The following is a 23,222-nucleotide window of genomic DNA, read 5'->3' as shown; positions in this document are numbered from 1 at the left end:
ATTGAAGAGGTTGTTGTCAGTCCAGTGGGCATCTTTGGTGCCTCTGTTGAGAAGTATCTGGGTGTAAATTTATGGATGTGTTTCTGAGATGCAATGTGTTTGACTGGTTTATGTGTCTGTCTGTGTGCTGATAGTACATTGTTTGGTCGTCTATGATGTCACAACATATGTTAAAATCAGGGGTTGTGATGCCCCCGGTTTTGCTCTCTTCACTCAGCACTGGCTTTAGGTATGTTAAATATTTATTTTTTTAATCCTTATGAATTTTAGGGTGTGTTGAACCTGAAAGACTACTCTGGGTAGTATAGTCATTTTAAGAACATTACTTTTTCTGATACATGGACATGGGAGTTTTGTTTATCTTGTGTGTGTATGTTGTTCAGTATCTTTCATTAGTGCCTTGTGCTTTTCATTGTAGAAGGTTTTACTTGCTTCTATTAAGTTTATCTCAATGTATTTTTTTCCGTATGTGACTACTGTAAACCAGGTTGTAGTCATGATTTCTCTATGAAGTTCACCATTGATTAGCAATTGATTTTTGTAAGTTTTGTATCTGACTACTGAAATTATCAGTTATAATACTCTCTGGCGTCTGTTTTTCTGTGGATAAAATCGTACCACAAGTATAAGGGAGAGTTTAAATTTTCCTTTCCTATTTGTTTGCCTTTTCCCCCTTTCCTCTTAACAAATTGCTCTGGAAAAACTTCTTGTATTATGCTAGGTAAGAGATGTAAAAGTAGATATCCATATATTTGTCCTGTCTTAGAGGAAATGCCGCCAGCTTTTCCCTATTCAGTAAGATACAATTATGGGTTTACGGTACATAGTTTATGCTCAGGTATGCTCCTTCTATATATTACTTGTTCAAAGTTTTTTAAATATGTAGAGTTGTTCAATTGTGTTATGCCTTCCCTATATCTGAGATGTTTATATAATTTATATACTTCATTCTATCCATATGATAGATGATGTATAGTTTGCAAGTAATAAGTCATCCTTTCATCTCTGAGATAAAACCTCTCGATCAGCATTTTGTTGAGAATGTTTGTGTCAATTTTGTCATAGGTAGTGGTCCATAGTTATGTGCATATCTTATTGTCTTAAATGGCAATGCTGGTGTCATAGAATCAGCTTACAAAAGTACCCTCTATTGAAAACTGTGGAATAGTTTGAGGAGTATTGGCATTAGTTTTTCTTTAATGTGATATTCCCCTCTGTATGCTGCGAATATCATTGATTAATAAAGGAATTGCATGAGGCCTAGGGCAGAGATATAGGGGACCAGAGCTAGGCAGGGAAAACTAAACTGAATGCTGGGAGAGAAAAGGGAGGAGTCAGAAGCCATGGACACAGACATGCTGAAACTTGGCTGGTAGGCCACAATCTCCTGGTGATGCACAGATTAATGGAGATGGGTTAAATTAAGATGTAATAGTTAGCCAATAAGAAGTTATAGCTAATGGGCCAAGTAATTATTTAATTAATACAGTTTCTGTGTGATTATTTCATGTCTGAGCTGTCAAGAACTCAGGAAATAACTAGAGTCCTTCCTTTGACACTTCTTTAATAGTTTACTCTTCTTTGAAAGTTTACTCACTAGTTCTCATTAAGCAGTAAGAGATATGTATACCCCCTGCCTAGGGCTGCATGGAGCCCCAGAGGTGAAGGTGGAGATTGAACTCTAATTCTTCTTAGAGCAGGGGAACCCTACAATTCTGCTTCTCTCACTCCACAATTTTATCCCATCCCAGACTGGATGGACTATGACTTCCTTTGGTCTCTTAAATTTCTCAGCAGACAGAGTATTTTATTTGTTGTTTTGTAAACAGGTTCCCCTATGGTGCTGAACTCACACTGTGACTTGTACCTTGAAGTTACTCAATTATTATTTGCTGAAGTGGAATGAAATGCTTTTTCCATGGTAGGGGGAAATGAAACCCATTTCTGAGCTCTCCTGTAGATTGGTGTGTTATGTTTCCTCCCAACTAACTATGAATGTGGTCTTGATTCTCCCCATTGGTAAACCTTAAAGACAAGAAAGGCCATGGATATAAAGTAGCCATGGACCTCAGGATGGTCTCACATTCAGCTCATTGTGTGGAGTAAGGAGCCAGCACTATTTTATGTAGACATTGCCCTAACACCTAACTTGACAACTCTGCCTATGGCTCTCTGTGTCTATGAAACATGCTCTGTACAACTCTTATACTGAAAGTATACTTATATCAAACCTTTAAGGGAATCAGAAAAATACATGCATACATTTATGTCTAAATTTCATATAATAATTTCAGTTGCTATGAGTTTTTCCTTTACTTTCCAGGTAAAAGAAGAGATTATTCTCACAGAATGTGTATTGCAATAATCTTTTATGATATTGGTGCCATCTGCTTTTGATGTTATAATTCTCTTAGTTAAACATATGATTCTTCAGCATTAACAAAACATCTGTTCTGGGTGATCACACACATTCCATACATCACACATTGCTCTACTACTGGACTGAATCTCCAGCTACACCCTTAGGTGGATGGTAGTTTCCTTCATATAGACTATGGCAACCATGAAACCCCTTTACATCTTAAGATTATTTATATAATGTATATGAGTGTTTTGCCTACAGGTGTGCACCATTTTGTACACAGAGGTCCAAGAGCAGGGAAAAGAACATTAGATTTCCAGGAACTGGAGTTACAGATAGTACTGAACTGCATTATAGGTACTGGACTTCCACACAGGTCTTTGGCAAGAGCAGCTCTTAGCCCTGAACCATCCCTGTAATCTGAGTTGTATCTTCTGTTTTGAGAAAAGGGCATATGATACCTAGGCCTCCAGTGTATCCCACAGATTAGGGGGCAATACCTACTAAAGCCAGCTATTCCAATAACAAGAATGGTGGATATGATCATGTATCACATAGCAAGTTATATTTATGACACTTCTTAAAATCCACATATTAAATTGTCTCAACACTAAGGATCAATGGTATGCCAGGTTCAGCATCAGGAAATGATAAATGATATTTGGGTACCTTCCCACTGTACTGTCTACTTGGCAATTTAATGTGATGGGCATTTGTGTACATCTATAATGACATCAAAGCCTACAGCAAAATTCCAAGAGTTTCTTCCTTCTCTGTACCATATTTTCACTTTGGGCAATGTTGTTACCCCAGCCGTGTGTAAAGAAGAAAAAGTGAAATATCTTTCATAATTATTTTCATCTTGACATTCATTCATACCAGTATTTTAGGTTTTTAGGCATTTTCCTTCTTCAACCTCCTCTCTGCAGTTAGAGGCCTTCAAGGACCATCTGGTAAAGGGAATATAGGAAGCTTCTGAGAAAACCATGGTGTGTGCTCTATACAGCCTGGTCTCTGTGGTGGGCAAAAAATTCTGCCCTAGGCTCGCGAGGCCCCAAGTTGTGTGCTTTTATAAATGACTGCTGGTGAATGACCTCATTAGTAGGTGGCTATTGGGAAAAGGTAGCATATTCCTAAGAAGACAGATCACTCTGGTGGTTATGATATTGGAAATAGGACCCCTTAGAACCTGTTCCCTTGCCATGTGATCGAAGGAGGAAGGTAACCACAGATGAAGCCTTTTCTCTATGTGTTACAGCTTGTGAACCATGCTGCACCTCTTCTCAGTTTCTGATGAGGACTTGGGTCACTGGACTCCCCAGAGTCCTTTATTCAGAGCCTCATATTGCTCTACCATCAGTACCAGATCCCTACTCCCTCCCCCTACAACCCAACCTGCATTCAAATGCAAACCACAATGGTACAACTCAGTGACCCAGAAGGACAAGCAGTAGAGTGCCCCTTAATCCCCAATGTCTTCCCCAGTCTGGTCACTTCTTCCATCCTCAGTAACTTTGCTTGTCTGTCACACATGGGCAAATGCCTGGCGCGTGACTACAGGGCTGGCCTCTGAGCTGTCTGCCAAGTTGCAAAACCAATAATCTTTTCTCTGTGTTGGCACCAGAAACAAGTCCTTAAGTTGTGATCACACTTTGCAAAACTGCCCTTTCTGTGTGTGAGGAGCTAGCAGCTTGGTGGGGGAGAACTCGGAGCAGCTCTCATTTCTTTGTGGCTGCATCTGATCCACCTTTTCAGTGCACAGCAAATGTTCATGCTGAACAGAAAGCATGCATCAAAGGGCCAGACTCCTCACCCCCCTCCAAAATTCCGCAGCCTTTGTTGTCACTGGAGCTGGGTGGTTATTGAACTTTGCAGACCTGCTGGGCCAGGAAAGTGAAAACACCCTCCGAAGCCAGCAGGGGTGGTGCTGTGTGCCTGGGAGATAGGGCTGTGCATCCAAAGGCCCGGCGGTTGCCATGGCACCCTGACACAGAGATCATTCCTTATGAATGTCACTGAGGTCTGTGACTAAAGTTGTTTATGAGTCAAAAGTCTCATGAAACTACAGGAGCAGAGGATGACCGCACCTCACAGGCTGTGGGAAAGAAGATTGGAGCTCACATGCTTCCCCCCACCACCCCCGCCTCATTTGCTAAGGAAGATCATCTTTAAATAGGACATGTGGCGCAAGACAGGCTGAACAGACTGACACTGCAGTCATCACTATGCACAAGACAAAAAAGTATTTTAAATCATACACTCTTGGCTGTAGTTATCCTGGGCTTTGTGGCTCAGGCAGCAGCATGGAGCTGAGCTCCAAGGGGCCACGAGGGGCAGCTTTCTGACCATTTGGCTTTATTCTTCAGCCTTTGTTCCTCCAACATGAAGGCTTGCCGCTTTTCAAACCATAGTCTTTGCATCCAAGGGGACAGAGAAGGTCATGGGTACCTCCTCTTTCCTTACAGGGAGTTTTGAAATAACAGCAACTATTGTTACTGCTGGAATATGAATGTATAAAAATGCCCAGCTGAGTGTGTGAAAATCCTAGCAGAGAAAGGCAAAAGTGACAGCAAGGAAGGGTGTGGATTTTTTTTTCTATTCCTGGAGTATCTTCTCCATCCTGAGAGAAAGGACTTATCCTCTGATATTTGGAGACTGAGGTGAGAAAAAGAAAAGGGACCAAAAGCTCTCTCCTTTCAATGTGAAGAAAATTGGGGGAGCATACACTGCTCTTTTCCTTCACCCCACCCAGTAAGACAGGACTAGGACAAAATCAGAAGTCGCTATGAGAGAAAGGAGGAGCAGTTGACAGATGCTGGCAGAAGGTGCCAGGTGTATGCCACTAAAACCTTGAATTGTGTTTGTCTCTTAGTGTTTTAAAAGGTGTTCTCACTATGTGACCATGGTTGGCTTGCAACCCACTATTTAGGCCACGCTGGCTTTGAATTTGAAGCAAATCTCAGGAGTGCTGGGGATTACAGGAATTTGCTGTCCTATCTTATTCTAAGACCTCTTTTTGTAAGTTATATGACTCTTAAATGGGTAGCATAAGAAAACTTTGTTTTGGAAAGCAATTCCTCTCCAAGTTGCATTAAACACTTGGGAAGTCCTCCACGTCTCTTCTACAGAGAAAGCTTTTGCCAGTCTCCCCAAGCCCCTGGCATTCTTTTCCCTCAAGCCCTGCCCACAATTCCGAGAATGTCTTACCTCTGACACAGTGCAGTTGAGCTGGAAGATCTGCCCTTCTCCTTCCACCTGCCTCACACAGAGTTTGCAAACCAGCTCCACTGTGTTCAGGCTGAGTCTTTCCAGGGTGAAGGTGCAGTGGAGGTTTCTTTGTGAGCCACTCCAGATGTGGTAAAATGGAATTTCCTGGAAGATATGGGGGTGGTAACCACAAATAAGGAATGCTGGAAGTTTCCATCAAACACTGTTTCTCCTCAGTATTCACCTCCTCTGATCTTATGACTACTCTACACACAAAGACGACCTCAACCCTCTTCACGTAAGAAAGCACAGGTGCAGAGAGGTTAAGTAACAGCCAATGTGGAACAGTGAGGAAGTGGATGTGCTGAGCCTGGAACCCATATAAGCAAGCTCTAGAATCCACAACTAACCAGGCTGCCTGCTTCTCATTTAGAAAAACAGCCATTGTAGATGAGAGTTTTAAAAAGCCTAGAAAGTTCCTAAATTTTTAAAAAGCTTAAAAAGTTCCTAAAATAAATCCTTCACACTCCATCATCTCTCATTAAAAGGAATCCCTGGTGTGACATATTGGAGCACAGCAAAGCTAGCCACAGGGTGCACTGCTGATTCCACATCTTTTCATGCCTCTAGCCTCCCTTTGCCCAGGGCAGGGGCAGTTAAGGCTTGCTCCAGTTGGAAATCGGTCACCACAGAGAAGTCCTTGGCCTAAAAAGCACCAAGCTGGTACTAGACACTCACTTGTAATCATCTGAACTACTTTACAGAGCCAATCCTACTATACTCTTGTGACAATCTAGCCAAGAAGACTCATGAAAGAAGCCAGTGTGTAGACTGAGGTTCTGGTGCAAATCCAGAACCAGTGAGTGACAGCGTGTCATTTCACTGATGTACCCCCTCTCCCCAATCTCTGGCTCCTGCAGTGGGCAGGTGTTCTAGCTAGCAAGGTGGAAGGAAGCCAAATGTTCGTTAGATAGGGTAACAGTGTCCCATTTCCTCTTATGGATGCATTTGAGGCTGTTCATATTAATATAGTGAATGTTTACATTGAAAATAAGCTTACTAAAATGAAAATAACAGTAAGATTATTTCAATAAGAATACTTTAGAACCCATTCCTTTAAATGTGCTTATTGGTCATTTTTCAAGAATGCTGGAAACATATTGTTTTGGAGAAATAAGTGTTGACATGGGAGTAATTCCAAGAAAGGGGATATCTTAAGACTATACATCTCAGGCATCTGCCTTAAATCTGTATCTATGCAGCTAGTGCCTCTTGGTAGCCTCACCTGATACTTAGCCAGCAGTTTGCTCTTCCATAGGGAATGGGCGATGTCATGAATCGACAGGCGCAGGTTGTGGATGCTGCCTTTAAAATGAAGAGCCTTGGGTTCTTCTAGGAGCTGTCCTCCCATCTGCCTCTCCAACTGTAGAACTTCCTACAACACATCCCAAACCAAGGCATGTTATTGGTTGATATGCCCAATTTCTATCAGACCTCTCAGCAAGTAAATATGTTCCTCCACCATGTCTTTTGGATACCATATAGTACTTAGGCAAGGCCATGAATACAATCACCTGCAGATCTGAGACTCTAAGTATGAAGCCATGGTCATCTTGCATGGGAACAGGCACCACTGATGTGCAGCCTATGGAATTTGCATCACAGTGCATGGGAGAAAACTAAGCAGGTTTTGTTTAAGAGAATGATATTGAAGATGGGAAGACATGTTATACAAAAAATGATAGAAATGCAGGTACACAGATAAGAAAGCTTTTCATTGAAATCTGAGGGAAAGGGCACATACACATGTATATGTATATATATATATATATATATAGTGTATATATGTATATATGTCTTCTGTTACAGAAAAACATTTGGATACAGATAGTAAAAAATTTTAAGCAACAGATTCTGAGCTAAACAGTTACCCAATTAAAGTTTAAAAGTTTAAAAAAGAATACCTCATCTCTCAAAAATTTTAGGTCAAGAAACCTACTCTATCCCTCAGTATAAAGATGTAAGAGGAAGACAAAATTTATACCCACTTCCATCCTTCAAGCTACTTAATGGGACTTAATGAAGCATTTCCAACTACAGCTGAAATTATCCAAACAGCAGCACACCATAAGTTATTAATATCAATGCACAAAGTGAACCACTCTTGTACTTCACTCCTCTCATGCTACCAGAGTTTTGATGATTAGAAGATCGTGTAATTTATGACCTTTTAAAAGTGGGGATCCAGGAAAATAATGATATTTGTACATAACATAAAGCAAAATATGGCTCTCTTCTTTGGCTTTATTTCAGCAAATAAGAGGGAGTTCAAGAATACAGGCATTCAGAATGCCATCTGCAAGCACTGGAGAACAACCAAGGTATGAAAAAGAGAGAACCACAGTGGACAAGCTGGATCCCTGTTGCTAGATCCCCAGAGATGCATGTGCTTTGCCTTTGTCAAATGAATGCTGAACCACTCTCTGACCATCTCATCACTACTGAGCTCACCAACGTCCTGGGTAAGATGCAAACAATTCGATGAAACTGTGGCTTCCTGAGTTCTTAGCTTGCATCACCAACTCCTGAAAGGTCCTTTGAGGCATAGGAAATACCAGGATAATGGGGAACATGGTCTCAGATTGGGAGTCCTCTAATTAGTGTCTAATGGAAGCCATGAGGCAAGACCCCTCTGGCACAGAGAAGTGTGTGGTCCAGCTGTCTGACAGTATTGACCTACTCTCTTCCATGGCTGGAGATGAGTAGCTATTACTTTTGACAGGAACTGAGCAGTCAGCTAGCCATCCTGACACTAAAGCCATGTTACTGTGCTCTGAGTCTGCTGTGCTTACTACAACAGACCCCCAGATCCCCAGTAGGATCCTCTGGACCTAGTCAGCTCACAGTTACACATAGTTGCTCTCCCAGTATACCTTTCCTGACACTGCACATCCTATTCTCTGACAAGAATCCTTTGACAGTCTGTGGAATGGGGAAGAGAAGTGAGGGTTAATTGCAGTTGCTTCTGCTTCAGCAGGAACACATAATGAGCTTATGTTGATCATGTTCAGTGTCTAGTTAGCATAATAGAGAAAGCTGATGTTCCCAGTGAACCTGGCACCTGACAAATTCTAAAGCTAAAATGATGTTTGTTTATAAGCCATTAGAAGAAAAGAAACATAATTAGAAATCTTTGAGATTACAGTCATGCCAATCAATCAGTTCTAGCTTCTTTCCAGTATGCCCTAATTACCTCATCAAGACATCTAAAGAGCAATCGATAGTAATTATCTGATTACTATAGATCTTCATTACATCCAAATTATCTCCCTGGGATGTCTGAAAGAAGATGCATTGTATTCTGGGAGGTAATTGTACCCAACAATGTAGAATGCATACCCCATCCCTACAATCAACATAGAATGCCAGAAGACAGCACCTTATCATTTATCCGTTTTCTTGGCAGGATGGACCACCTAACAGAATCTTAGCCTGTTGGCCATGACCTTGAAGTCAAGAAATCCAATGCCACATTTTGAATGCAAAGCCTGGGTTGGAGTCATCCCCAAAATAAGGTTCAGTATTTTGTTTCTCAGAAGTCATGCTAGGGCATTCTCCCTTGTGAGGAGTGGGTCTGTAGTGACTTGGTGAAACCCTCACAAAGAGATAAAAATGAACAAAGTAACACTTAGTAGCAGTGGAACCAAAGACACAGTCTCTGATATTATTTTTTTCTCCATCTCTCCGTCAACCAGGGGGCTCATAGTAAGCTGCTGTGCAGAGCTGGAACATGACCTCTTGCACAGTCCTATCAGTAAGATAATAGTTTATACCATCTACCAATCAAAAACTAATTGCACATGTTGTATTAATTTCTTTACAAATTATAAACTCATATTTATACATTGATATACCAATGTTATCAGGAAATAGTTATAAGCTGAGATCACTAAACATAGAAGCATTAATATTATCTTTTGTTGACCCATGAGGCAATTGGCCTAGGGAGTGTGAATTTGATCTCTACCTTAGAGATAGTTGGTGTGAGCAACTGTCTTCATATCAAGATCTGAGTGAGAAATTAGCTCAGGAATAAATATCTCAGTAATAAACAGAATTTATATGTCAAATTTAACATATTTTTCCTCCAAAATAGTGACTAGATCAGTGGTTCATGACCCTTTTGGGAGAGGTGTCAAACTATCCTTTCACAAGGGTCAGCTAAGACAAAAGCACAAATCTTTATATTGCAATTCACAGTAGCAAAATTACAGTTATGAAGTCACAATGGAAATAATTTTATGGTGGGGTCATCACAACATGAGGGAACAGTATTAAAGGGTATCAGCATTAGGAATGTTACCACTGGACTACTGTTACTATAGTTAGGATATTATACTAAAAAAATCAGGGAGACAAGAATGACAGCAGTGACTGGCATGGTGGCACACACATTTAATCCAAGTACTTTCAGGAGGAAGAAGCAGGCAAATTTCTGTAAGTTCAAGGCCAGCCTGGTAAGTTTCAGGATAGCTAGAACACATAGCCATACCCGAAAGAGAGAGAGAGAGAGAGACAAAGAGAGAGAGAGAGAGAGAGAGAGAGAGAGAGAGACAGAGAGAGAGACAGAGAGAGACAGAGAGAGAGACAGAGAGAGACAGAGAAAGAGAGAGAGAGAGAGAGAGAGAGAGAGAGAGAGAGAGAGAGAGAGAGAGAAACTAAAGCACAAATAAAAGATATTTTAATACGTAGAAAAACTCTTTGGCAACAAAAATCATGTAAATTCACCTATGAGGCAAAATTACTAGTCATGATCAGTGGCTAGCCCCTGTAAGTTTTTGTGTCAGAAGACTCAAGGGGTCAACCTGTAGGTTAGACTAATCAATAATCAGGCTTTGTTTTCATATTGTTAGTGATCAGTGCTCTGAGATATGTGTTCACCATTTGTACTTAAAAATATACTGTGACTTTTGCTTAACAAAGTTGCTTTTCTAGATTTTTTTTCTGCATGAAATCATCCTGCTCAGTATATATGTGATGTGGATACAAGGATGAAATAAAAGCAATAGACATGCTCCTCAATGTAACATGACTTTATAGCTAGATGACTTAGAAATAGTCACCTAGCATCATGTGAGTTATGTCACGAAGGGTGTGACTTGGCCCACAGCTTCTGTTCTGTTAGGTATAGAGACAACGTGAACTTTAACCAGGCTGAAATGAGTTCCACTCTAAAACAATGTCTTAACAGACTTTTTTTGTCACAAAGGTTAGGTTATTTCATACACCTTAATGGAGAATAAGAACCAAATATACTGAAGGTCAAAAGATTTAGGGAGATTTGACAAAATATCGTGACCTTGGAAAGAAATGTCATAATAAACATTAGGATCATCTAGGATGTTTGTACTTAGAAATATAAAGGTCACTTTCCTTTGTTGAGGTTGTCTTTCCTATTAGTGAATACTTTCACTTCCATGGCAGGTGAGAGTCCTGGGTGAACTTTCCAGATATACTGATAAACTATCTCTGCCTCTTACTTTGAAAAGAATCTCAAGATTGATATCAGATCTCATTCCATCTTTCCATGAGAACATACATGTCTACACACACACACACACACACACACACACACACACACACACACACACACACAAATCCTAGAGTATTGTCACCAGGAACTCTCCCTGGGATCTGAGCAACTCCTTGGTGCAGCAACTGCTTCCAGCAGAGATGTGAATGAGGACCGAATTGATTCTAGTAGCCTATGAAAGACTGCAGCAAAGGCAGCTACAGGGGATTCCACTGTAGAAAGAAGCAGCTTGCACAGTAAACAATTAAAGCAGGGCATTATCCGTGCTGAGCCATTAGCCCAGGCCACTTTAAAGGCATAATAAATCCAAGCTCTTTTAAAGGTCTATGTGCAAAAATAAAGCAGCTCTGGTCTGTGCTCACTGCTCTCATAGGCTCCCAAAGAGTAAGAGAGAGAGGGAAGTGGAGGCGTACCTGAGAATCCATGACTGTATGTTATTTCTCTACCACCAAAAATTCTCACTCTTCAGGATTGTTAAGTCATGCCAGATTTGCCACTCATGTGCTCCCTGCTCTCCTTTCCTCCTACTGGTCCTTGCAAACATTGGCAAGCCTCCCTCCAGGGTTAGGCTCACAATTAGGCTTCCTGATTAAACTTCAGTTTCTTATAGTCGAGAGATCATTGAAGAGAGGGCAGGAAGGAGATAAAACCACCACTTTGCTTCACTTGTCTGGTTTCATTCTTGGTATGGTTTCTGGATTTAAAACTCTGTGTGTTCTATTCCGAGTAGAAACACAGAAACATGGATGGACTCCTTCTATTTCTGCCAAGGAGCTGGAATCAGTAACAGAGTCAGAAGCAGGTGGAGGGAGCTACTGTGAAGCCCCAAAGGAGTCCCAAAGATACAGAGGCCATAGCAACCAGCCTTGCCCTCCAGAAGTTTGTGTATGCCTGAGCTTATGGAGCTAGGGCCTTCATTTTTACTCTGTCCATGGTGCTGACCCAGTGCAGGGTCGTGCTAGGGAACCCCCTCAACTCCAATATGTGAGAACAACCTGGCAGGTGTTCAGCACACCATGCACATTAAACCTCAGATCAACCCTCACTGATTGTACTGTATGTACAAAGAGTCACATCTGCTGTCAGATTTAGAGAGACCTGCCCTGTTTTTAATCCGGTCTTTTTTTCTTACGATGAAACCTGCCCTGGTCATTTGGGAATGGGAAGTTTCTCTCTGCCACTGTGGCTGTCGCCGCTGCCCCTTTCACAGCAGTGTGCCTATACTCTACTATAGCAGGGGCCAAAAAGAGCAGCCGTCCTCCTCTCCTGTTCCCTGCCAGCTCTCCAGCAGGCGACTCTCAGTCCTGTGCCTGCTGTCTCCGCCTCTGGCCCTCAGGCCTTGGGCTGCTGAGCTGGGCAATGGGGAACAGCTGACTCGCAGCCAGCCTCTTCCACCTGCTCAGGTCAATGTCACCTCATGCTGCGATTTTCTCTTCCTGTATTCACACTGGGGTGCTCTGCCCTGCCCCCAAGTCTGTCTGCCTGCCTTCATCCTTAATAATCATAAGGCTGGACGCCAGTGACCATGTGCAAATATTCCCCGTCAAGCCCCTTCGTTTCCCGGGATCTGCCTGCTGTTCCAGCAGCTGCTGCTGCCACAGATGCTTGGGCAGAGCTGCCACTTTCAGCCTGCCTGGTCAAGGAAGTTTGCGATGCTTTCAAAGCGGTATGCCAAAGGGTCCTACTCAACAGAGTGCCCATGCCACGTGTCTTCCCTGGGCGTACTTCTAATGAAAGTAGAATGTCTCACATAGTATTATGGAGCAGGGACTTTTAGATCACTCTAGTGCCTGTGAGTTCCTCTTGAACTTATGTTTAACCTTCAACATGTACTGTTCAAATTCCATTAGTATTCCATAAGCAATTAGCACAGTTTTAGAATAATATAAACTTACTCTCTTGTGCTATATAGGCCATCAGCCCAAGACAGCATTAATATCTGCAGTTAAGGTTCATGAGGGCAGCCTTCCCTTCTGGGAAGTTTCAGAGAGGGGGAAATTAAGCTCCTGCTCCTTTCCCAGCTTCTACAAGCTGCTTACCTTCCTTATCTTCTCATGATTCCCTTCCTCTGTCTTCAAATCCAACAGTGGAACATATGTCCTATCTTCCTTTCATAATGACCACAAGTTAGAAACATTCTTTACTTTACAAAACACTTGTCATTATTTTATTCCCACCACACCAAGGTGCTTTACTTATCAGATCAAAGTCCCTGTGCTGTGGAAGATATTTTATCCATTGCCGTGTTCAGAACAGTAATGTTTAGGTATCTTCAAAGAATCTTTATTATACTTAGCAAAAGTTCTTTCCTCCTCTATGTTCCCTACAAAAGTAAATTCATCAAGTAGGCTGTTAGTAGTATAGTAGCATTGGATAGTTAGTATTATATGATGGGGCTAATAAAATTTCATGAGAAGATGGTAGCGAGAAGACACCATACAAAGATCCCTGTGATAACATCTGACCAGCTGAATTGCCAGGCAAGAACTGTGCTGAAACTAGACTAATATTAAATTTAACATCTTTGGTGATTTATCGCCTTCCAAATGTGGCAATAGTTTCAATGCCCACGTAGTGATAATTAATAGGATCCAATCCTTATTTTGTGCCAAATTTAATAACTTTGTCCTTGAATCTTCCAGTGGTCATGGAGGTAGACACAATCATTGGAACCTTTAGCATATTTTCTTGGTTTTATCTGGTAGATGAGTCATATGCATGGATACATCAGTGCCAGAAACCAGGGCCCTGAGAGTCTAATATGCAGGTCAGGTTAGTTTTGAGGTCACCTGCTGCTTCCCTATGGGAAACAGCAGATGGATAATAGTGGGGATGGCAACAGGTGGCAAGATGAATATAAAGCCACCGATTGTGTGTAGTAGGTTGCCTAGCAAGCACAGTCCGGGAGAAGCCACATCCTTAACAACTGAGATTCATCCAAACCATTTCATCATTTCATTTTCTCTACTTCCAGTGTTTCTCTCTCTCTCTCTCTCTCTCTCTCTCTCTCTCTCTCTCTCTGAGTTACTGTACTTTCCTGGTGCCTATATTAGGGTATTTGAGAACTAGATGAATCTAAGGAAGAGTTGTTTTCTCTGTGCCCAGGCACCCCATAGGGAAACCAGATTGTGGTGATGTACATTATTTGGTCTGGATCACAAATACATCTGTCAGAAACTCAGTAAACATCACACACTATACAGAGTGAATGCAAACAACCCCTTTGAAGTTTTAGATGTCTGCATGTATCGAGGGACTTTATTATGAGGAGACATTTCTGATAATGGAACAGAAATTATGTATTTCTGCATAGATGTATTTTTTTCTCTCTGGATTTTTTTTTTTAAAACGTACTCCAAATACAGCCTTGTTCTCTGTTAATTTCTGGTCTATTTACACTAGGATTTAAGTCTTTGCAAATAATGAAAGGAAAATATCATTTTTATTACTTTAATCACCCAAGGAGGAGGAGAGAAAAAGAAACTCACTGATAACCCAAACACCATCTTTTCAATATGCTTGACCTCTCTATTTGAGTTTATTCCACACTAGTCTCACAGTTTTCAGCATCTTCATCTCTTTGTGTAAACTCAGCCTCAGGTTTGCTCCCACTGGTCCTTCATGCCTGTGCACAGGGAGAAAACCCTTCTGAAAAGCATACAAAGGATCCCTGCTGTCTCCCATCGGCCTTGACTTCTACCCCAGCAGTCATTGCTGGCATTCTGATTCTACATCAGTGCTTCCAAATTACTAAGTGCAGCTTTTAAGTTTTAGGTGACCATTTTTTTTTTTTTGCTTCAGGCCTTAACAAAATCCAGGAAGATTGTTACAAAAATTGCTCAACTAAAGGAGGAAGGAGGAAAGATGAAAAAATGCACTGGAGTTTCTTGAGCCCGGCTCATAGGGAGGATTCCTTTTCTTCATCTAGCTATACCCATAATAACACAACAATATTTTTAAAATATAACTTTTTAATATAGTTATGTGATAAAAAAGTAACAATTAATATTATTTGTATATTCAGGCCACCCTCTTCCCTAATAACTTACAAGGACTATGTAGTAGTGTATATTAAAAATGAATATTTCTCTGGATCCCCCCCAATAGTCTCATGTTTCTATTTTCCACAGTTCAGAAAGACTCCCTACATCCAGTTGTAACATTATGAAAATGTCAAGCCCTTGCAGACACAACACTGAGCTCCCAGTGTTACTGCTAAGGAGTTAAAGCATAAGCCTCGAAGCAGACCTGCTTCTTCTGGGGCCCGGATTTAGAGATAAGAGATTGTATCAAAGACATGGAGGCATAAATGCAGGGTTAATAGTGTATCCATGGAGAGGGGAGATCACTGTTAGGCATGAAGATGGCTGTGATGTGATCAGGAGCTTTGGGGAACATAGAAGTTCCAAACAACCATCGTGTGAAATACAATGCATCAGGAAGAGATCAATGAGAGGACAAGGGATGCAGGCAGGCACTGTTTAAATTAGTTATTTTGGGATTGTAATGGGCCTCATTGGAAATGAGCCTCAACAAAAAGTAGAAAATCTGTTAATTTGTGGGCATAGTTCTCCATGGGAATCAGTGCAGCCAGCTACAATTCAATGTGGGAATATGTTTGAAATGATTTCTCCTTGGATATAGATAAATGCAGAAGAGGATTTTTGGATCAGGAAACCAGGGAAGGTTACGGAATCTTTTCTAAGAACAAGTGGCAGCTTCATTGTGGATGGAGATGGAAGCTCATGAGGCTTTAGCCATTACACTGGGAGACGTGTTCAGATTGGAGATCCTGACATACGTGAAGATCTGCAGAGAGCAGAAGATGTGCACATCTGCATGGATGGATGAGTGAGTGATGGGAGTGGATAGAAGGACTAAAATATTATATCCAGAACAATTCTGGGGGTAACATTGGAATACTTGGAGTAAAATAGGTTGAAAGCAAGATCGATCATAAGACAGGTCCTGCTGGGGTTGGTCTGAGCAGTGGTCTGCACTTAAGGAAATGAAGTGGGTAATAACCAGAATGAGAAAAATCAAGCCCACAAGTATAGGGATGTCCCAGAGTAGCTATGTGTCCCAGTGTAAGAATGAGTAGAATTTTGTTTTTTTTTCTTCTGTCTCGTGGTGAATTAAAAGAAGGGCGGTTCACTGAAAGCCCTTCACTGGAAGGTTTCCAGTGAACTGAAAGTTCACTGGAAGGGATGAAGAGCTCTCAGGAAGGTTCAGTAGTGATTGAGATGAGTAGGGAAGTATGGGAGAAAAGTGGGTTTGTGGAAGCAGGATGTTTGTTCTTAATGGAATAGTTTCCACAAAAAGATGTGTGAACATGTTTAAGATAATAGCCCTTAACTGACAGAAAAACTTGCAGGCAACACCAAGATATAACGCCAATAGCAGCCAATGTAGATGATAGCCTTTGTAGAAGGACCCTTGAACAAGTCTCCAAAACCCCTGTGGGTTTTTAAATGCACTGTGATAAATGAATTACTAAATGAGGAAGAGATTAAGAGGCAAGGAAGAGAGAAGGAAGGACTGGGAAAGGTAAGTCTAAAGAGTTTGGAAATGCAAGAACTACAGGACTAGCAAGGAAATGGCAGACCAGCTATGAGAAACAGCAGGGCGTGTGCCAAGAAGGTAGGCCTTTGGTACTAGAGGGCCCCTTTGAGCTAATCAGCTTCCAGGTTCCAATTCAAGTATGAGTAAGGCAGTGCAGACATGGCTGAACTAATTGTCTCTTCAGAGTGTTGGATAGACCATTTACTTATTACTAGGATTTTTGGTATTCCTGCATTATTAAAAGGCCAAGAGGTGCAAGAATGTCTCATCCATTATTCACACTTCTTTTCAGCTAAGTGCTGGATCCCCAGATGCTGAGAATTTATAAATGTCTGTCTGGAAAGCATTGACCATGATATACACTGCACTTGGGTTGTTTTCACTGCTGAAAGCAATCTGCTGGTCTTTCTTTGTATTGACCATTTCCATCCCTGTTCTATAATTAACAAACTCCAGTGTGGGTTTTGCAAAGTATTACATTTTTGCATAGATCTTTGTGTATCTATCAGGAAGACAGTTCAGGAGATCCCGAGCAATGCTATGTCAGAATATAAATTATGTGCATAAAGCATTTCAGGTATCATCAATATCTTTGACTGTGTACTTCTTGCAATATTTTTTCAAGGAACTGTTCAAAAGATCCGCCTTAACCAGACCCCAAGAAGAATTTAAATCTAGCATTATTTGCATTCTGATAATGCCTTAGAAATACCATGCACATCAGCAAGGAGGATAAAAGAAACAACCTGAAGCCGTACACAAAGTCATGTTCAAATCACTTAGTTCCACAACCAGAAAATCCAACAAATTGGATCATTAAGGATATATATATATATATATATATATATATATATATATATATAGAGAGAGAGAGAGAGAGAGAGAGAGAGAGAGAGAGAGACCAACAAAGTCTCCCCGCTTCCTGCACACCTTGCTGGTCACATCTACCACAAGGACTGCACAGTTGGGTATGGCTGCTTACTTCTAACCAAGTACCTTACCATCATCTTTTGAGATTGCTTCCCAGAAGCCCTGACCTGTAACCTCCAGTTTTCATGATCCAGAATGATTCTCTTGACAGAAATCACAGAAAGAAATATCTTGCCAGGCAGAAAATGTTCTTCCCTTGGCTTCTGTCACTCTTTGCATTCTCATTTTCCTCCGCAGCTACTCTAATAGTCTTTGGCTACCCTTCCTGCTAGCACATCATGGCTGCCTTGATCTCTGTCTGGCTCTTTAGTCTTTAGTTCCATAGATCAACAGTAGCTAACTTCCCACACTTGAGGCTTTTTTCTCTATACCATCGTTGTGTGACCTAAAGCCACTTAAACTTTACTGAGTTTTGGAGTCCTCGTCTGTCAAGTAGAAATGGTGATACCTTATGGAGTTATTGTAAAAACTGAATGACTTAATGAAATATGTAGAACTTTGACTGGTAGATAGAAGTACTCAGTAATAATCATTATTTTTATTTTTCCACTATTCTCTTTGGATATTTTCCTTTCTAATCTTGGTTGAAAAATATCAATGTGGCATCATTGATGCGTGAATCTCTACATTGGGATCTGTTGTTTGTTTAGAAAATAAAACCCTACATATTTTTGGTGTACAGTATGTTGTCAAAGAATGAGATAAATATTGAATAATCTGATAAATGTTGACTTTTGAGCATATTTTGAAGTTGATATTATAGGATGGAATGGAATTCCAATGGAATAATAGATACCAAATTCTAAAGAGGGTCAAAGGAGAGAGGGAAACAAAGTTTGAGAGAGATAAGACCACATACATACATTTAATTGTCCCTTGCATATCCTTTGATGACGTATTTATACCCCTAACTCAGTAGTCCATTAGAAAAAGCATTATTACCAGCAAATGTTTGCGACATCCAAAATTAGTGGCAGATAATCCTAATCCACAGAGTCAGAGTTTTAAGAGATTGTACCACTGGAAGGTAATTAGATGATGAGGGCAGGAATCTCCTAAATGAAATAAATGCCATTGCAAATGAGAGTCCACAGACCTTCCCAGCCATCATCTACTACAGGAAGACACAGAAAGAGAATAGTTGTCTGAAACCTTGAAGGAGTCCTTCCTTATCAGAACACAACCGTGCTGACAAACTTACATTGGGCTTCCCACCTCCAGCACGATGAGGAAAAATGTCTACATTTAGGTCACCTAATCCATAGTATTTGTCATAGTAGCCTGAATTGACAAAAGTAACAAAGTCACTTACCCTACACTTTGCCATTGTCAGAGACAGAAGTTCTATTCCACTACGTGACTGGTAGTCACCATGCAACTTGCTCGGGAACTTGTATCCCTGCCTCCATCCTCCACCACAGCTCTGCCGCAATCTCCTTTAATAACTTGAATCTGTCCACTGAAGTCAGAGTCAGGGGTCTAATGCCTATTTCCAATCATGTTCTGTTTAATGCCAAAGACTCCCTCTGTCAGCTAAGATCTATCTTTTCAGCTTACTGGAAAATATATCTGCATAAAGGAGTCAATTGCTATTCACTTTCATGTGCCTGCACCCTGTTCTCTGTATCTAAACATCTTGAATGTTTTTCCCTATCAGTGCTGCTTAAAACCTTACCTTTCATAATGACAAGTCTCAAATGTTAGCTCTTGTTCAGATTTCCTTAAAATACTATGTAGGTTGCCTCCCTGAGCTCTCACAGGATGGATCAGCAGTGGCATACATCAGGTTCTGGCTTATCTCCTCAACCCTGGCGTACTTTTTATCTTCCTCTTTCTAGATCATACCTTCTTCAAAGGCACTTACTATATCCCTTAAAGCTTCAAATGGGATAAAAACGAATGGCAATAATCACACCAGGAATTAAGCACATTTATTCTGCAAAGCAGCAGCCTGTTGTCAAATGCTAACCCTCTCCCTCACAGCCCTCGTAAAAAGAATGGGAAAGCATATAAATGAAGTCGCACACAAGAGGAACATAGAGCGTGAGCAATTATGCCAATTTCTTTTATAGGAAGAACGCAGCTGAGACAAACATGGGGCCAGATTATTTACCATCCACGGGTTTCGTTGCCAAATTCGTCTCCATTTTTCATTAAAAGAGCTCAAGTAAGGTAAACAAAAGTAGCCCTTGGGAGGAATCAGCACAGAGAAAACAGCTTATCTATCAGCGTGGCCACTGAGATATATCTGTTTGTTGTAACTGCTTCCTCTGGGACCCATCGCTCGTGTTCGCACACCTGCCCGGAGTCATCTCCAGGTGTGTAAGGTTACTGCAAACCTTAGCTTCTAGGTGAGGGTGAAGAGGACAGGTGAGGGGGGAGACACTTACCTTTAGCGCATCCTGTGTGTCATCCAGACAGTAAACTCTAATGCTGTACTCCAGGGAAGAACAGCAGAGGGGGCCAAAGATGGCCAGTTTCAGGCGCTTGGCTGCTGCTTTGGTGGTGGACTGCCCAACCAGGGCATATGTGCTGAGGTTCTCTGTGAGGATGTGGCAAGCCTCTGCATCCAGCTGAATGTAACAGGGCGTTGTGAAGTTTTCCTCTCCCACCACCACCACGTCCTGGGAAAGAGAGGGAAGGGAACATGGTTAAGCTCCCAAGGACATCTGTGAGCCACCATGGATAGTGGTTGATAAAGCAGGAGTCTGCTCCTGAGTTCTGGTTTGTCTTTCTCAACTCTGTGGTACCTGTTTTCATTCTCCATCATCAGCGCTCTTTCTTTGTCTAGATACTGATGTGATTATGTGCATAAGTGTCCTGGTATCTACGTGAAAATCCAAAACACAATAGCAAATTATCCCTTTTAGTTCAGTGTACTCAGGTTTACTAACTGCTTCTGAGATTTTGTTGTTTGAATCTTTCAATATCTTATTTAACTGAAAAGTATAAAGTATTGAGGTGCCACTATAGGATATCAACTTTTGCAATAACCCATATTTAAAAATAATTAGAGGAATTAAGACATTATATAACATCATTGTACTTTCTCTTTCGAAGCTCAGACTACAGTTAATTTTTCAGAATAGTATACTTTTCCCTAAGTAATCTCAGCTCTCAGATTCTCCACAAGGGGAGCTGTGGGAAGCACTGACTGCCTTCTCCATTCTTCTCTGCTGTTTTTCTCATGTAATCATTAAACAATTCATTATTGTAGACTAAACATACTTTACAAGACATAGGTGGAAGTGGTGATTTTTGTAAAAATAATTGCTAATTCAACCCTTTTTGATTTATTCAAATGGCTTAAGTTATATACTAACAGAGAGAGGGTCAGGTCATTACGCTAAGGATCAACATTTCGCATGCTCCCGTGGCGGTAGGCAGGGTGGAAGGTGATAAGAAGTGCTGGGCACTGGGCAAGTAGAGTGTGTGTCTAGGTTAAGAGCGCAGTGGCCCCTGAGCTCAGCCAATGAGATGGCAAAGCCCAGGGCCATCAGAATCATGATTCACCACAGACGAGTACACATTCTGATTTTATATATTCTCCCTACTTTAAAGTAATTCAGATTGACAAGAAAATTTCATGAGTGGGAAAATACATGCATGAATTGCACTCAGTTTCTGAATAAGCCCCACCCCCACCCCCGAGCTTTTTACTCTATCCCACTGCATCTGACTCATGGCAAGAGCCAACTACCAAAAAAAAGTGAGAGAATAAAACTTAGTCTCTAGGTCTGGATAAAGACATGAATGGAGCAACCACCTCAGGTGATAGCTTCTTGGTTTGATCTTATGACATCATTTGAGATGTTATTAGTTATATTTTAACAACATCAATGAGTTAATATTTCAAAGTGTATTTACAGGAATCTTACACTGATGAGAAAACAGCTCAAGGCCTCTAAGTTTATTCTAGGCTCCAGGACATTGGACAAAAAAGGACCTGGGGGGAATGACTCAGAAATCCATGGTGCCAGCAGTGGGCACCATGGCCCAAGCCTGCTTTGTAAGAGTTTACATGAGAATGTTCTTTGTACTATTCTGGACTCTTGAGTTCATTGCTCTGTCATCTTTAGCATCATTCAACCCCAGAAATGGAAAAGGCATTAAGCAGAGAATCATGCAAGCACCTAAGATAGGGTTTTTACGATTTTTTTATAGTTTAAAGCTCAAATGAAATTAAAGTGAGGCCCACTGAAGTCTATTTAAAGGATAATCCCAAGGTCAACCCTAGATGTCAGGGGCTCTGATAAGGAATGATTCCCTTATATGGTCAAGTGCAGTCCATGTTCATAGAAAGGAAAAAAATCTAGCTAATCCCTGAATATTGTGCTTCATTGCTAAATCAATTTCCCTAAAATACTACCAGCCTTAAACTTTCATGTGTATCATTATAATTTTTTTGCTAAAAATACCAAAAGTAATTATATTGTAACTTCACACTTTGCATATGTAAATTTTATATAAATGTACATTTATACTAACATTTACATATGTATTTGATAAAGATATTCTTGAGAGACAGATGCTAAGTGATCTAAGTTCTGATGGTCCCCCACACCCTCCCCATCATGTGGTTCCTCTATTCCTAACAGCAAATTACCTGGGATGTCTGAGTATCCTTTTTCTGTGAGCTGATTTTGAACATCCCCTTCCTTTTGCTCATTAGTCAGAAGATTCAGTCTTCTGTCTCTTGTTTTAAACCAAAAGGCTGTCATGCTTTCTTTAGAAATAAAGGTCTCCCAACATGCACCAATGATGGACATGGACACCATGTGTCTCCCACAGACACTCACTTACCTCCCATTGCCCCTGCACTGCCTGGTTCTTGAGCTGGATCTTCCAGTCTTCAGTGTTGGGGTCTGCACAGTGATGCAGAGTGAGGATGACGGGGCGGGTCAGCAGAGCTCCAGAAGGCCCACAGCTCACCACAGGGGTCAGTAGGGTCTGAGAGTCTTCCATGGGGGGCCTGCAGGGAGTGCAGAAAATCAACCTGTGACATTTCCATCGTATTACTGTCCTGTGAAGTCACTGAGATCTACAGTGGATAAACAGTTCAAATCACATCCTTATAACACTTGGGGGGGGGGTAAGACAGAAATAAATGGAAGCCGTGTTCTCTATAGATTGGCTTTCATCTTGTAAGACTGGAGGTCTTTCTGACTGCAGGGCACTGGCCAGCATCTCTTTGATCCCGGTTCTCAGACACGAGGCTGCCTTGATAGTTTCCTCTGACTCAGGATGGAATGAGAGAGAACAGACTCCTTATGAAGTTACATAAGCAGCTTTTCTGATAACGCTCACCACTGGTCTCACAGTGTTTTAAATACTTTAGTGTTTTCAGGGCCTAACTTGAAAAATACTTCAAAAACTCGCTTCAGAATGAGGACACCCTAGAGCTAAACTTAGTCCAAATGACTTTCAGGCATAATTCAGGATAGTATAGCAGATTCATTCTTTCAAATGGGAGCAGAAAGAATATAAGATGGCATTTCTATAGCAAGTTAAAATGAGATCACATCACTTATGTATTTCATATGCAACAAATCTGGTCAAAAGGGACTC

General features: G+C 41.1%; 1 protein-coding gene across 1 annotated transcript in view; it reads right to left on the bottom strand.

Moving 5' to 3' along the window:
- Unc5c (unc-5 netrin receptor C) overlaps positions 1-23,222 on the bottom strand; it is a 331,978-nt gene that overhangs the window by 5,339 nt on the left and 303,417 nt on the right. Inside the window, exons 12-15 of the mRNA XM_038311663.1 lie at positions 22,458-22,626; positions 20,045-20,278; positions 6,855-7,004; positions 5,570-5,734 (exon numbers count right to left, since the gene is read on the bottom strand). Of these exons, the coding sequence (XP_038167591.1) occupies positions 5,570-5,734; positions 6,855-7,004; positions 20,045-20,278; positions 22,458-22,626 (718 nt within the window). The remainder of the gene's footprint in view (positions 1-5,569; positions 5,735-6,854; positions 7,005-20,044; positions 20,279-22,457; positions 22,627-23,222) is intronic.

Source organism: Arvicola amphibius, chromosome 14 (genome assembly GCF_903992535.2).
Source record: "Arvicola amphibius chromosome 14, mArvAmp1.2, whole genome shotgun sequence".
In the NCBI taxonomy this organism is placed as follows: Eukaryota; Metazoa; Chordata; class Mammalia; order Rodentia; family Cricetidae; genus Arvicola; species Arvicola amphibius.
Note: the sequence above shows the minus strand (reverse complement) of the source record. Positions and strands in the feature narration are given on the sequence as shown.